At 41.4% G+C, this 17615-nt stretch overlaps 1 protein-coding gene across 1 annotated transcript in view; it reads right to left on the bottom strand.

The window, feature by feature from the left end:
• Nucleotides 1-14407: 14407 nt before the first annotated feature.
• Nucleotides 14408-17615, bottom strand: part of BRI3 (brain protein I3) — a 35517-nt gene continuing 32309 nt past the window's right edge. Inside the window, exon 3 of the mRNA XM_089682741.1 lies at nt 14408-17065. Coding sequence (XP_089538867.1) covers nt 16933-17065 — 133 coding nt within the window. The 3' untranslated portion in view covers nt 14408-16932. The remainder of the gene's footprint in view (nt 17066-17615) is intronic.

The raw sequence follows: 17615 nt of genomic DNA on the forward strand, positions 1-17615 counted from the left end.
TCCTGGAGGTTTTATTATGTGGTTCAGAATTAGAAGTTGAGTACAGTAATATGGTGACGATGGGAGTGAGGGTGATATTTATATATAAAAGCTGTGGGGTGGAGAAGAGGGGTGAAGGAGAGTGTTTGAAGAGAGGATACAACTGTGAGAAGGAAGTGCATGTTATAGAGAGGTAAGATGAAGAAGCAGACTGGGTAAGAGCTGGATGGGGAAACAGCTCACCTGTAATCTGTTTATTATTTGAAGTTGTCTGCTTCTTGCTTTCGCTGAAATGCAGAGCCGAAGTGAAATGCTCAATACTTAATCCAAGATCAATAATTTATCCAAGATGATAGTTCCCAATGCTACCCCTGGCTGTGCTGCCCATAAGGAAGGCCTAAATTTATACTCAGTTGGGTGGTGGTATTGCCAATTAATCAATTAGGAATGCATAGGATAGACACATGGATAGCAGGGCAAACTTCTCACACCAAAGGAGGACTACAAGAGAGCAGGAGCGCAGAGTTGCAAAGATTAGGATCAGCTCATAAATTTGGGTTAGACAATAAGAGCAAAATAAACACCAAAGTAATATGGACAGAGTTAAAGATTGTGGAAGCATTAAGAATCACCAATAGGAACATTGATAGTTATGAATCAGCTTCAATTAGAGGTTGTTTTTAAAAGCACTATAGATTACCATATAGCAGTGCAGGGTGAATTAGCATTCATACATGGCATGGGCGATATTACAGATGGATATTGCTCACAGACATTTACCATATAGCAGTCCCCCACTCTATAGATTATTTTTTAACAGGCCTGCATGCTCAGACCTGACCTTTTTACTAATAATATATTTAAAGATTATTTGGGGCTTTGTCCTGTTATCTTTGGCAATCTGTCCTTCGTTTTCAATTTTTGCAGCCACATAGGTTTGATTTTTAAATCCATACCAGACCCTTATCTGAGCATGCAGGCCGGCTTGTCAGGAAAGGGGAGGGGATGAGCGAGCGCCCCCCCCCCCCCTTCCTGCACCATACCAGGCCCCATGCCCTCAACATGGGGTGGTGCTTTGGGGCCCCCACCAAGACACCTTGTCCCCATGTTGATGGGGACAAGGGCCTCTTCCCCACAACCCTGGCCAGTGGTTGTGGGGGTCTGCGAGCAGGGGGCTTGTCGGAATCTGGAAGCCCCTTTTAACAAGGGGACCCCCACCATGTGCATGAGTATGGAGTACATGGTCCCGATACTCATTCACAAAAAGTGTGGTGTAAAAAAAAGACAGGACACGGTCTTTGACAAGTCCTTTATTAAAAGAAAAAACAAAGCATGTCACCCGCAGTAGATCCAATGTCAATCACGATACCCTCCGCCGACCCGAAAAAAAAAAAAAAGGCTCCACTTCAGACAATGGCTCCCGCCATCTGCCTGCTCCATTGGTTTGACAGTTATTAAAATAGGTAAGAGGCAGGGCCGCCCAGGGACATCAATGATGTTACATGGGGTGGGGTCACTTGGGTGGTCCCGCCTCTTACCTATTTAAGAACTGTCAAACCACCGGAGCAGGCTATCATCGGAAGTGGAGCTTTTTTTTTTTTTTTTCCAGGTCGGCAGCAGGTATAGTGATTGATGTTGGATCTACTGTGAGGAACATTCTTTTACTTTTTTCTTTTAATATAATGACTCGTCAAAGACCATGTCCTGTCTTTTTTCACACTACACTTTTTGTTTTTTTGTGAATGAGTATCTGGACCATATACCCCATACTCATTCACATGGGGTGGGTGGGATCTGGGGGCCCCCTTGTTAAAGGGGGCTTCCAGATTCCGATAAGCCCCCTGCCCACAACCACCGGCCAGGGTTGTGGGGAAGAGGCCCTTGTCCCCATCAGCATGGGGACAAGGTGCTTTAGGGGGAAGGAGCCCCCCCTGCCCCAAAGCACCCCCCCATGTTGAGGGCATATGGCCTGGTATGGTTCAGGAGGGGGTGGCGCTCGCGCGTCACCCCCTTCTTGACCTGCCGGGCTGCATGCTCGGATAAGGGTCTGGTATGGATTTTGGGGAGGACCCCACGCCATTTTTTTAAATTTTATTTTGGCATGGGAGTTTCCCTCAAAATCCATACCAGACCCAAAAGGCTTCATATGGATGGGAAGGGGGACCCCACACCATTTATTTATTTTAATTGCCAGCAATTCTTTTACATTCAGCTGTCGGTGGGGAACCCCACCGACAGCTGAAAAATTAAACACATGGTTGTCAAAACTAAAATACCACATGGCTTGATAAAATAACTCATGCAGTATTTTAGTAGCGTTTACTTTTTTCTGACCTCAGGAACGGATTAATTGGTTTTCAGTGTATTCCTATGGGAAAAGGCGTTTCGGTTTACGAATTTCTCGCTATACAAAAAGTCCCGCAGAACGAATTAAATTCGTAAACCGAGGTATGCCTGTAGTTAAAATCCCCCATTATTATCGCTGTCCCTGCCCTTTTGATCTGTCTAAGGAGCAAAGTCTCCACCTCCTCATTAACACTGGGTGGCCGATAACAAACTCCAACAACTACCTTTGTAGTGCACACCCCCATGTGCAGTTCCACCCTTAATGCTTCAGCCTCATCACACTCTCCATCAACTAGGTCCTCTTTCATACTTACTGAGGTCACTTCTCCCATAAAGACAGACACCACCACCTTTCCTTTTTACCCTGTCTCTGAAAAAGAACATAGCCAGAAATATTAATGGCCCAGCCATGTGAAGGATGAAGCCAAGATTCAGCATTACCTATTAAATCATAGTTCTTTTTATGCACCTAAGCTTCCAACTCACCTATTTTGCTTGGCAAACTTCTGGCATTGGTGAACACTTTGACACCTTGTGCACATACATTTTGCATATTTTTTATTTTTGTGCAAATGGTATCAACTCCAATGGTTGTTTGTAACATGGGAACCTTCTTAATACCTGCCATAGCTCTCACCCCCCTCTTTCCCCATTCCACCCACCAATAAGGACTGACCCCTGTCTGATCTCCCTCCCCCTTGATCCTAGTTTAATTACTACTCCAGCCTCCCCATAAACCTCTCCCTCAGCACAGCAGGCCCCAAGTGCAAACCATCTCTAGAATATAGGTTGCACCCCAATGAAAAGTCAGCCCAGTGCTCTAGAAACCCAAATTCTTCCCTCTTACACCAGGTCTTAAACCATGCATTTAGTTCTCTAATCTCCCCCCGTCTTTCTTAAATTGCGCATGGCACAGGTAATATTTCAGAGATCATCATCTTGGAGGTCCTTACCTTCAACTTGCAGCTTAGTTCTTTAAATTGATTAAGGAGCCTCCACCTTCCATATATTCTGTCATTGGTTCCAACAAAGACCAAGACAGCTAGGTCATGCCCAGCCCCTCCCAGCAATTTATCAACCCGTTCCACCACATACCGAACCCTGGCACCTTGGAGATAGAATAATTTGTCACCAGGATCGCCTCAACCGACTGGTTTGCTATCAGTCCGTCTGATTATAGAATCCCCTATTACCACAAACTGTCTAGGCCTTCCTGCACTACCCTCACCATCCCTCCCAGATGTTCTGCCTTCCCTGCTGTTAGAGGTGGTAGCCCTGGATATCACTGCTATCCCTGAGCTTGCCACCCCCACATCTTCACCCAACTTGGCAAATCTGTTTGGGTGTTCAAACCCAGGGTTGGCCTTCCTTTTCTGTGAGCCCCTACCATTCCCTCTTGCTACAGTAACCCATCTTCCTACCTGATAATCCTGACTAACCCCTCCACCCTCCACATCAATCCCATTAGCTACCGGCTCAGAGAGCAGAAGACCCCTTTCAAGGTTGTCGGTTCTGGCCAGTGTTGCAACTTACTCCTCAAGGTTGTCGGTTCTGGCCAGTGTTGCGACTTACTCCTCAAGGTTGTCGATTCTGGCCAGTGTTGCAACTTACTCCTCCAGATCTCGAACGCGAGCTTCCAGAAGGGCAACCCCTCACATCTGTCGCAGCGGGATCCATCCTGGAGCTGTTGCTCTATTGTTGCATAAATGCAGCATACTGTGCACTGCACAAAACATCAGCCTCAATTATTCTAAAAGGAACTGGATCATCAAAGAGAGGTTCATGGTCTCTATTCATTTGTCTTGACGAACAACAGTTTGGCAAATAGACATGGCAGAAATGACCAACTATAGAGCTGTATCTGCAAGTGTAAAGGAGGCCTTTAAGAGGGCTTCCTCTCTAGAAACTGTAAAGTGTTTATTGGAATTATCAGGATTCGCCACCTAAACAGCCAATATTTCTTAAATTCCTTTTTCATAGGATACATTTCAGCAAAGAGCTTAGGAGGAGGAATATCCATTCAAGGTTAAGCCAGTCCCAATGTAGTGCACTTTCAAATTGAGCGTGCATGGGAAATGTCTTCTTTGATTTTGACAGCCTCTCAGTGCCCATTGTTTTGGCTTTGGAGACTTAGTTGCTAATAAATAAAGACTAGTTTACACAGCATCAGTGTGTCCCCTCTGGAGAGCATTTTTCAAGAAGCCAAAGCTTGTGGCTTATAAATGCAGGGGTGACAAAATCCTCTGTAGCTTCTGCTACAATATTTGCATCCATCCCAAGTTTTCAGAATTCAGACAGTGGCAGAGAAATCTGCTTTTATCAGATAGGCCACATTATGTGCACTTGAGAGAGTGGTAAAATCGGAGGAATGGAGCGGCGTCAAAAGGCATTGGTATGGGACAAGGTAATAGCAATCACCCCAAGTGGTGTTCTTTGTTTGCTGTAGGCCATCTGCAGAATACATGCTATTCATCCCTTTATGTTCCAGGTCCTTTGCACCTGTGATCCGCTATTGCTTAAGTGAGGGGATCCCCAGTGGGGTATTCACAGAATGGATAAGAAAGGAATGTGTATGAGTGGCCAGAAGCTGCAATAGCCCAGGAGCTGACCAAATTCCTGTGGCTGTAGCAGAAGGAAACAAGAATACTTGCTGTACATGTCTTCCTGCAGATATGGTGGGTTGATGTGCATCAGCCAGGAGGCATGTTGCAACATCAAAATTAAGTCCTGATGGTGAAAAAATTATTTATACTGCCAAAAACATTGGATACAAGTAAAAAAGGAAGTAACACAAAAAGTAAATAACTCCACTCCTATGTCTATATATAGCATATGTTTGCCAACGACTGTGGGTTGTCTATTAATATCCACGTCACTTAGCCCGTTAGGTGTCCAGACTTCACCTGCCATGGTGGGCAGACCCTAGAGGGGTCTTTAGGGTCTGTGCACCATAGAGATGGATCATAGGCTTGTATAGCACTCTGCACCATAGCCCTTAGTGCAAAACTGAGCACCTAGTGTATGATCCAGTGCTCAAAGCAAACATTACAGGCCAGCCACAAACAGTGGGACTGGGTATTGTCCTCAGGGTACCTCTGCTGCAGTGACACTACGTCTATGGGCTCCCTCACCAGCACCAACATCTTCTGGTTACCAAGTCTTTGTTTTGATTTGTTGGCAGAGGGCAATGCATCTCCTGGACATGCTGCACAGTGGCTTGGTAGTGGCCTAGCAGCACTAGAGTTATCACTTCAAATCCCAATATACTTATTATCCACATACCATCTTGACTAGTTTCAATGAGAAAAAATGATGCAGCGCTACTCATAAACCATCAAGTCACATATTATACTAATATATGTATAAAAATAGAAACAATATATATATAAAAAGTGTCACAATGTGCAAAAGAAAATATGTAGAGAATATACAGGTGGCGCACACACCTAGTGCATTAGCCAAGGTTTATTGAAAGGTATGAAAGGTAAAAACATATTCACAGACGAAGCATGTATCTAAAAAGCATTTGCATAATGGCGATGGCCACAACGGCAAGCAAGGTGTTCCAACTGTCAGTGCGATCAAATGGCTGACAAGTTTCAGGGACAAATCCCTTTCCTCAGAGCTACTGACCAGCCTCTGGTGCAGATGTGTAGTGGATGGATGATGGGAGGCTTGCTGGTTTTTACCTTTCAATAAACCTTGGATAATGCACTAGGTGTGTGCACCACCTCTTTATTCTCTATCTAGTGCAGTGGTTCTCAACCTGTGGGTCGTGACCCCTTTGGGGGTCGAACGACCCTTTCACAGGGGTCCCTTAAGACCATCAGAAAACACATATTTCTGATGTGTAAAGAGCAGCTACTGTGTAGAAAGCAGCTATTCTGTTAAAGGCACCTACTGTGTTGAAAGCAGCTACTGTGTTGAAAGCAGCAGTATTGGAGGTAAAACGACACTCATGAATTATAATTACTGGGTAAATAATTTCATGGTTGGGGGTCACCACAACATGAGGAACTGTATTAAAGGGTCACGGCATTAGGATGGTTGAGAACCACTGATCTAGTGGCTGATCTCCCCATCTGAGGAGGGCTGCACCCCTGAAGCATTTCCTTTGGTTGTCGCTGTCCTGGTTCCCTTGGCTTCCCTTTTGGCTGTGCATATCCTGAGGTGCTGGAGAGTACATACAAAAAGAAAATATGTGATTAGATCCACATGCGGTCTAAAAATATATGACCGTGATCTGATCCTGACTCGAACCAAAAGGTGAATAAGAAGTGACAAATCCACAATCACATAAAATAGTAATAAATATTAACAAAAGGTAAGTAACAAGAAAGAGTTAATCCTAGGTAGGATTAAACGGTGATGGTGAATAATAGTCTAAGATAAGGATTTATGAGCGATATGTCCAAAAAATTGGACTCGATTTAAGAACAAACGCATAAACATGCACGTGAATATTTTTGCAAAACCTGATGTGCATAAATAATGCCAAAAAATATAGACTCAAAACCCTAGATAGTGTATCTATATAAAGATGTATACATCAGATACATATCAAAAGAAAAAAAAAATGTATGTATATATATATATATATATATGAAATTGTTAAAATTAGATTACACAGATATTTTTCACTTACAGCATGCAAAACGCATGACACAAAATACACAATGGTGTAACACCACGCAATCCAAAATCAAGATGTACACTCGTGTCCGTGGATAGTGAATGTGGGTGAGCACAGATGATTATCCTTAAGTGGCTAGATTGGCCTCTCACCTCATTGCTTCAACCCGCAGGGGTCAAAACACTTTTGGGATCACAAAAACTGGATCCTCCATGTGTATGGTTCCTCTGTTACAGAATACCTCTCCCTGCAACAAACTCCCTCTCTGGGGTGTGCGTATTAGTGGCAATATCCTCTCCAGGTGTACGATTAAGGTGTAAGCCGATATCTCAGTAAAAGACATAAGTAAAGCTTCCCACGGTGCAATATGTTTTATTGCATTAAAAAGCAAGCAAAGTATTCCAATTTTGCACTTAGTGTTTTCCTTACGGATAATCATCTGTGGTCACGCACATTCCCTATCCACGGGCACAAGTGAACATCTTGATTTTGGATTGCGTGGTGTTGTTAGCACCATTATTGTACACTCTTGTTTTTCACAATTTTTTTCTGTTTTGTGTCATGCGTTTTGTTGCATGCTGTATGTTAAATTAGATTACACAGATATTTTTTTTTTAATTTCTTTTGATAGTGTATCTATATAAAGATGTATACATCAGATACATATCTAGGGTTTTGAGTCTATATTTTCTGGCATTATTTATGCACATCGGGTTTGCAAAAATATTCACTTGCATGTTTATGTATTTGTTCTTAAATTGAGTCCAATTTTTTGCTCATGAGTCCTTATCTTGGACTATTATTCACCATAACCATTTAACCCTACCTAGGATTAACTCACTCTTGTTACTTACCTGGTGTAAATATTTATTACTATTTATATGATTGTGTATTTGTCACTTCTTATTCACCTTTGGATCCAGTCAGGATCAGATCACAGTAATATCTTTAGACCCCATATGGATCTAATCACTTTTTTTTTTCTTTTTGCACATTGTGACTTTTTATATATATAGTTTTTATTTTTATGCATATATTAGTATAATATGTGACATGATGGTTTATGAGTAGCGCTGCATCTTTTTTTTCTCATTGCATTTAATTGATCATTGGTATATGATTGGATATTAGCAGCTTCTTTTTTTATCATATTAGAGGTAGAAGCGCAGGAGGTTCACACCATTATATCTTTGTTCATTACCATTAATAGGAGGTGGTGAAGTGGTGCTAGCATCTGAACAAGAAAGTGATGCCTTTGTTCCATCACAAGACATTCTCTGTCTGACCCTCTCTTTTTTTTTTTTTTTTTCAATGTTTTGCCAGAAACTAGGGTGCAATAGGGTAAGTCTATCCCTCTCTGTTGTCTGCTCTATTGTCAGGCACTTGTTAGTTGTTTTAAAAGCGAACATGCTACACGAGTATATTGGGTGCAACATAGAGCATAGAACATGTTCCAACTCGTGCCCTGCTCACCCCCCTTACCCTGTGTCAGTGAGCAGAATCTGTCTGGGATTACATGAAGCGATAGAAAGATTTGAGGCAGCCCACATGCTGATTATCTGTGGTTAGTTACCCAAGATGTTTGAAATCACCTACCTTTTGGGTGGCTTCAAAAAGGTATGTGAAAATGTACCTAGAAAAACTGATGCATTTTTGAAGGAAAAGGGTGGTCACACCAAATATGAATTAGAATTATATTGCACTTCTGTTTCTTTTAATTAAAGAGTAAGTAAAGCAACTATGAACACTTATTTCTGAAAGCTCTTCCTTTACAGCATTTTTTCACACCTGCCTACAACATTTGCACAATTAATACACACACTTTTTAGGAGATTGTGATGTATTTGAACTAAAAAAGGAAGAAAATTTACCTCTATAAAAGCGGTGTTTCACTTCTGGCAGAAAAATACAAAAAAGGTTATATATTTCCATATTTAAAGTTATGGAAATAACACTCTTTTTGCATTCACTTTTTAAACCAAAAATAAAGTATCAAAAAGGCTTGGCCCATGAACTATGGCTTTACAAGTTGACAGTTTTCACATGACCCTGCTTCACATGATTCCAGAAAGAACTTGCATGGTTGGATACAACCACCTTCTATAATGCGTTTTCTTTTATTGGTTAGAATTAGACCTTTGCTCTCAGCTGTTGTGATATAATTGTCACTTTCTATGCATAAATCACTGCAGCACACATTGAGAAAAATGTAACTTCCAGAACAATTTTGTTGATATAAAAGAGTGCTGTAACTTATCTTAAAGGATAAGTTTATTGTTGGGAATGTTACATGTTCCACCCCTTTTTAAGATGGAACATGTAACATGTTTCTAATGCTGCAGCTGCAGCCCCCCCCCCTCCCTGTGACAGCAGTACCAGGAGAAGTTCCATGTACTAGCTGTCACTTTTTAAAAACAGCATGGCTCTGCCCACACGGCTGTATCATTCATTCACAGAGTTCTGTGCATAAGTTGCAAGTCGTGACCGCCTTAGCAGCCGTCAACTTGTAGTTCTCAATGAACTACCCCAGTGCTGTGGAACTCCATGGTAGTTCATTGCATATCCCTATCAATATATCTGCTTGCCTGTACATTGCATATGACAAGCAGATATACTGACAGATCTGCATGGCATTAGCAATATACTGATCACTGGTGCAAAGCTTTACAGGCTCCTGCAACCAAAAATAAATTAAATAAAAAAAAAAAATGAACTTCTGCACATGTGGATTTCTCTGACTTGTCTTTCAAATAAGAAAATCCTCACTACCCTGCATACACTATTCCAATAAAAGCCAATTAAAAGTAACATTTTGTTAAATCTTATCTTGGCTGCAAAAATTTCTGCTCTAAGATCCCATGTCAGCCAGCATGATGACAAAATGCTAAACATGATCACCGCTGAAGGGAAGGTGTCAAAGTACAATCAAGCCTCAGACTGACCAACACCTTAAAAGTTCAGTTTACACTGCTGTGACCCCAAAGTCCTGCGACTTACAGTACTTGGAATTTCCTTGCAGCTTCCTTGCGACTTTTGTGATTAAATGTTGCAGAAACCTTTTTTGTCACTGTGACATGAGTCAAATTAAGACAGCACCCATTGAAATGAATGCATTTTGACTTGTCATGCCACTTTGTGTCGTAGGTCATATGATAAATTACAGCAGCGTGAAACGGAGCTAAATGTTTTCCCATCACTGAATGTGGCGACTGAATAAACTACTTCTCCAGAATACCAAAATTGTTCCATGCACTCTACAATCTATTGTTTAAAAAGCAGCGAGGTGGACAGGGTAACAAGGAGAGACAGGGGACCATTTTTTACATTAGGTCTGCTTTAAAGAAAACCTGTCATGAGAGAAAATACAAGACATTATGACACAGACGATGCCTTCTAAAAATGCTAGTTCCCAGGATGCCTGCTCACCTATTGAATATAATTATTTCTAAAGCACCGATCCAAAACAGGTATGCAGATCAAGAGCTCTTCCTTTACGTGCTGCATGCTTGTCCTATGTAGGCAACATATAAAAGTATTGTATCCACAGGATAAGAAAGCAGCCAGGAAACAAGTATTTTCAGAACAAGATCAGCATTAGTAGTTTCTATATTTCTCTCCAATTAGCAGTGCCCATTGTCTCATCATAATACCAGTGAGCGCTGTAGCACACCTAGAAAATTGCTCAGTTTAAAAATGCAGAATACTAATAAAAGCTATTAATGCTCAGCATACGGGAGAATACAGGGAAAAATCTCTGCCTCATGTCAGCTGAAAAGTTTAGAAACAGAAGTGTACAGGAAGGAAAAAAAAAAAAAAAACCACACACAACATGTGAGTCTTATGTCATATAGAACACAAATAGCTATTCTGTAAGCATGCTGTATAACTCTGGTGATGCAGCAGATCCAGCCCAACCAGTGTACATACACCTCACTTACACGGTGTGTGCCTTCATGACACTGCAAAGAAAAAAAAAAAAAAAAAAAAGAAGATTGTTGTGTATAATTCTTATTTAAAAAAAAAACCCACACGTTTACTGACATCTACTGACACATGCAAATTGAATACATATTCCCCTCTACCATGCTAGAAATACCATACATTATATGTCCAGGAGCATTAAATTAAAGTTATCCTAAACACACACGGTTTAATTTTATTCTCTTTATGTGGATGATGGCACTGCAATTATTTTAATAATAAAAAAAAAAATCCAAGTACCTTTTTTCCCTAATCGATATACAGCTGTCACATGGCCCAGCTCCTTCCCAGCCTGTCTGCAGGGAAACAGTGGCAGGAGGAGCTTCTATGCCTCTGCTGCTGGTCAAAAAACACTAATGAATATCAATAAACTGCTTTAAAATTGTCAAATATATATTTGCAGCAACATGGTGTGGGCGGATTTATGCCAGTCACAGGCTGTGTCATGCCTCTCCAGCCTATATCTAGAATAACTGGTGAAGTCTCCATTAATCAAGATGTAAAACACCCCCCCCCCCACAAAAAAAATAAAAATATTGGCATTTCTCATACCCTCCTCTCCGATCTCATTCTTTGAACGTTTTAGCCATGACTCTCCTAGGGGTAGGGGTCTTATCTCAGACCTTTGTCATCAATTTTTGATCAGTTTCTCTCCCACACCCCCTTTATATAGACAAAGATGGGAGGAGGATAGTGATATCACTTTCTCAGATGAGGAGTGGGATTCCATGGTGGATAACATATGTAAGAGTTCGAGATGCCTTTCTGTCCGTGAGACTGCCCTCAACGTATTAACCAAAGGGTATTATACCCCGCCAAGACTACATGTACTGTACCCACAAACATCCCCTTTATGTTTCCGGGGCTGTGGCCTCATAGGTACATTGGTTCACATGTTTTGGGCTTGCCCAACTATATCCTTGGTTTGGAGTAGGATATCAGAGGTAGCTGCCCCGGTACGTCTAACTATACAGTCCTGTTTACTGGGAGCTCATATTCCGGGGGCCTCTGATGCTGTTATGAGATTGATACATACCATTTGTATTGCCACTTTATGGGCTATCGCCCTACATTGGAAATCCACCATGGTACCCTTGGCCTCTGCTTTACATAGAGTTGACGCTGTGATGCTCATGGAGCGTATTCATTATATTTTGCTGGACAAGACACTTGTTTAATAAAAAATGCGAATCATGGAGGATTCATAGACATTCATTACATGACTGAAAAGCATTCCATTTGAAGGTTATTTGGCATATGCTATTGACAGATGTATCTTTCAACCCACTTTATCATTTACATTCCTCATGTACTTAAAATCTTTTCTCTTTCATTTTCCTCCCTATCTTTTTTACATATATGTACTCTTCTGAAATGTACTTTTCAAATGTGCCTTATTAATGTACACATTACTTGAAATTGTACTGTTGTTCTACAGTCTACCCTTGAAAAATAAAACTGTAAACAAAAAAAAAAAATTGCATTTATTAGGCATGGAGGGAAGGCTTGGGCTGTCATTTACCACTGTGTATACACCCACAAATGACTCTGGTCTACTCAGGTGTGATAGGGAGATTGAGTTTCTATGCTGAGCACACTAACTCACTGAAAACGGAGCATGTGCACTAGCTGCCAACACTGCTCTGCAAAATCCCCAACTGCATTGGAGACATGGAGAGAATGAAGAGAACAGCAGGATCAAAACAGGTTTTTTTTTTTTTTGTAAAATTCAGAAAACGAATCCAACAGTGACTGAGTATGAACAGCATGTAATATAGCATTTGATTTTTTTTTTTTGTGATGTGGGTTTCATGACACGTGAATTACATACTACTTGTTAATGTCTCCTGACCATGGGGTTAGGGCAAAATATCCTTACTGCCACATTATGTAGCACCCAGAGGACACAGCTGCTCCAACACTAGAGAGGCCCTTACCAGGCCACAGTAAGGCGCATAACCAACCTCCTCATGTTTTTAAGCTCAGTTGGATTTGAAACTAGTACGCCATGCACACCTGCCATAACAGAAATGTGGAAGTAATTAATGCATTTCCATTTTCAGAACTTCAGTTTGACTCATAAAAAACTACTTCCTACCTACTGGTAGTCAACTTACAAGCACTTTCCCCATCATTCTGTTCCTCCATTGGATATTGAGTACAAAACACTACACAATTTCCATGTTACATTTACAAAAGGATTTCAAAATGCCTCCCCAAACCCAGAAGCAGTGGGTATTTGTGACGGGAGTGACTTTTGGGGGTGGGGGGACCCGTCTCAGCTCCTATGTGGGGGTTGTCCATTGTTCACTGCCATGTGCTGCATCCCATTGTTCGATTGTGTCTTGGTTGCCAGCAAACTATTATGGGATGTATGTGTTCCTGTATGGTCTACTGCCATGTGGTGTAACCCTTTGTTCTATTGTGTCTTGGTTTGGTGGGGGGGGGGGGGGGTGTTTCCTGCAGCCCTTCCCCCTGATGGGTCGGCCTGCTGATGTGTTTCCTGTTCCTGGTTGTATTTCCCCGCCCTGTGTATAGATCTTGTGTTTGTGTTAAAATAAAGCAGTCGACTTCCTGTTTTAAGAGAGTCTGGTGCTGTCTTATTTTCTGCATGATCAGCAGTGGTGTCCGTGGATCTGTGTTCGGACAGGGAATCGGGAGTCTTAACGGAAATACCCTAACGCAGTCGGGGTCCAGTTCCATTACAGTATTTTAAGCATTTCGACAGAGCACAACATAGGTAAGCTTGAGTGGATGGAGGGGATTCTTCCAACAGAATCGGTCGCTTTATCCTTAATGGCCGAAATCACAGCTATTAGGGACACGCACACTAGGGTTTATATAAAAAAAAAAATAAAAAAAAAAAGTAAAAAAACTCTGGCAGAAGTAAAGAACAGAAGATCGGCATTAAAAAAAATGCTCATATTGTACAAGATTTGGTTTATGGGCATTTGCTTTAATAATAATTTTTTGCCCAAAAACATTCCCCTATGCTCATTTTTTAATGTACACTGGAAACGCTGCATTTATGTGCGTTCAGAATTGCAATTTTGAGAGGTGCTTTCAAGCAGAAAAATGCTTAAGGGGTTTTTTTCTTCCCCCACTAAGTGCCCTTCCCGAATGTCCCTGAATTCCCTAATGTGCATGGACACATAGGGTAACAGAGCTGCTTCTAGAGGCTGGGGAAAAAAAAAACAAAAAACCCACACCTGTATAAGTAGAATTTTTATGCCCAGTGTGCATGAACCCTAAAAAAGGTGTTTCTGTACCATAAAGGAACCCAATTTGCAATCTCTTGTACCATCGCCCTATGTTTCTAAAGACTGTGCAATATAATTTCCTCTCATTTGGCAATAGCCAAAATAAAAAAGTTACCATACAACAATACAAACCTAAACTAAGAATTACATAATCTCAGACTGCTGTTTATATATATCAATTGTAGTAAAAATATAGCAAGATCTAAAGAAGTTTTGATTGTTTTATTGTGAAGGTTTAATTGTTTCTGTTACACTGACATCACTGTCTTAACTACACACATAGCATTGTCCCAATACAGACAGGTCTGGTCCTATCCACTGCATTTATACAAGTTCTCCTGGTTTGCCCTTCATATTGGAATATACATCTCACTGTGAACATGACTTGCCTATTGTTACACATACATACAATATGTTTTATACCGGTCTCTGTACTGTGACAGTTGCAGATGACAGAGAAACAGAAGTTGACAAGTTGAGAGATACAGTAAAAAGAGCCATTACACAAAATTACAAACTAGTTCATGTAAAAGAAAAAAAAATTTACACGCACGATAGCTAAAACCTAAGCTAGCATAGCAGGGAGTGAATTTTCAACACCGTTTGTTGCATCCATCTTATGATGCACCTCAGAGGCTCTAACCCATGGGGATCCTTTAAGAAACTCAACCAGCTATGATGATCAAAAGTTTTGACTTGGCCCCTGCAGGGCCTTACAATTTGTCAGTGAGGCATAAGAAGCACCTCCAGGAACTTACAAGTAGTCAGTGAGCCATGAGCAGGACAGGGCCCAAGCCTGCAGTAGCTGGATGGATATCTTTGAATATCCCAGTTTCAGGGTGCTCAAAGCCCCTTCCATGAAGGAAAACAGGACCTATGAATTTAGGGGGCGGACCTATCAATCATCTTCCTATCCTCTATTCACAGATCCGGTTTAATTCCTGGAAGCTGTAGTAATGACTTCTATGAATGGGAGCAGCTGGCCGGAAAGGGCAGGCATAGTTGGGCAATCTTTATGGCGTGCCTACCACAGCCTCTTAGATCTATTAACCCCGTCACACAAGAAGATTACAGCAGTGGGGGTGGGGCACTGGAGAAGAAAAAGATTTCAGCAAAAAGGAGGACAAAGCAGCACAAGGAACACATCTCACTGAAAGCGTCCCTTGTGCTGAATTTTATTTTAGGTAAACTAGGCTGCAATAAAAAGCTGAAATAACATGCAGCTCGAGACGCCCAGCAATGGCATACAAGTGTCATTAGAAACTGTATTTTCACTACGGCCCTCCTTTAGCACTTTTGCTGACATGGAGCCCCCTCCTTCCATTTTTTTTGTTTTGCACATGTTGTTAAAAATGCACATGGCTGAAGATTACTTACCACTCCCCAAAAAATTTTCCTGACAGTATAGACCCTGAAATAAAAAGTGGCAGCTGTTGCAAAAATTTGTTGTTTTTTTTAATAGCATACAATGTCTGCGCTACGGTTTATCAAATCCACCTGCTTTCTAATTGGCTAGCTTCAACTTTACAATTAAAATATCTGTAGTACTTTCCTTGGGCAGAAAGTATCCAGTCAGTCAAGATAAGTAAAAGTTTAGAAAGTGGAAACCTCAATGCACCACTGTGCGGGAACCAGCGTCGTGTGAGCCTTCTGGTTCTCCATACTTTGACTCCAGGTCATTCAAGTACAACCAGTGGTATACATCCCACATGCAAGACACCAATTGAAATAAGCCGGAGAGCAAAATAATAACAACAAGCATCTGAATTCTGTATTCTACAAAAGATAGGCATTTTAAAACATCAAAAAAAAGAAAAAAAATTTAGTTTAGCAATAATATAACTGGCTCTTATTAAATCAATAAGCTGCTTTCGGAGGCTCGGTTCACACGGTCACAACTTGGGATCCGACTTGAGGGACCCCAAGTCGCATGAAATGTGAAATCCCATGTTAGCCAATGAGAGCTGTCTTGATTAGCACTATTGAAGTCACTACGACTTTAGAAAAGGTTCCTGTACTACTTCAAGGCAACTTCTGTCCATATACTTTAATAAGGATTCGACTTGCAGGCGACATCTATCTATATTGATGCGATTTGGATCCGACAATAAAAGGAATACTACCCAGGCATTCCCTGAAAGGTGCTTCAAACTTGCTTCAAAGTATCTTCATAGTAGTACTCAAGTTGCCTGGCAAAGTCGCACTGCAAGTTGGCGACTTTCAGGTAGCAGTAGTGTGAACAGAGACTTGGGTTACAGAGGTTGATAAAATGGCTTCCCCAATGCAAGTGGATCATGGGAACACTTTGGATCTGTATACTTTCAAAACACAGAAGAAAGAAGGATGCAGCTGTGTCATAGACAATTTGTTCATCTCAATGAGGACAAACTTGTATCACAGTGCTGTATCATTTTACTATAAAATAACAGTTTTGCAAAAGACAGAAGGCATGACACAAACGGACATAGAACAAGGTGAGCACGAGCAAAGGGAATCTATCTTGATGACATCAGCCAAGGGTTGGGATATTGTTACAGTCTCTGAAGGCACTGGTGTCTGGAAGGGTTACACTTCCATGTGTCTCTATGGCACAGAGTCATTCTCTCCCCCCCACCTATTTAGACTATTCATACACCCGGATACAAAGATGCTATTTAAATTACAGAGAAGGGATTGTGCACTGAGAGGAAATTAAGAAGTGGAGGATAAAGAAAGCTGCCTCAGTTTGTCTTCTTAACCAAACGTGGCACCACAGTTGGGGCATCTTCGCTGCCTCAAGGCAAGACAGAACAGGATCCCAATTGGGAAAAAAAAGATGGCGCAGAAGATACCCAGGCAGGTAAAGGAGTCTTCCAATACACCAACTCTGCAAAAGAGAAGAAATACCACCATGTTACTAGGTTTTAGAAATGACAAGCTAGATTTTGTAAGAAAGGTTTAAACAACCTCCATGATGAAATATAAAATGAATGCGGTATAGAAGAGTCGAAATACACAGGACAAATACTTAACCAACTTCATGCCCAATATTCTCAAAGCTACAATTTTTTGCACAAGGCAACACAACTCAGCTTCCCCAACCCTCATACTGGGGATTTCAGGGTGTTATGGAAAATTCCCCGTTTACCTGTCAAAGGATTTGGACATCTATCTATCTATCCAGTTCCAAGACTGCATAGCTTTGTCTGGTGGACAGAAAGACTCATTTTTATCTGCCTGCATCCAGGGCCGATCACTCGCAGTTGATTGATGCATGAGCGATTATATGTGAGCAGACACAATTAGCTGTGGGAGCCAGCAGCCTCCTAATGCTTTCAATGGGGCTGCCTCCTACAGCTAAATCACCCAGAACCACATGAATTTGGTGACAGACGTGTTTGTAGGTGTGAATGCAGACTTAAAGTGATAAAGTAATG

The sequence above is a fragment of the Staurois parvus genome, unplaced genomic scaffold (genome assembly GCF_062004578.1).
Source record: "Staurois parvus isolate SC_StPar_1 unplaced genomic scaffold, SC_StPar_1.0 ptg000297l, whole genome shotgun sequence".
In the NCBI taxonomy this organism is placed as follows: domain Eukaryota; kingdom Metazoa; phylum Chordata; class Amphibia; order Anura; family Ranidae; genus Staurois; species Staurois parvus.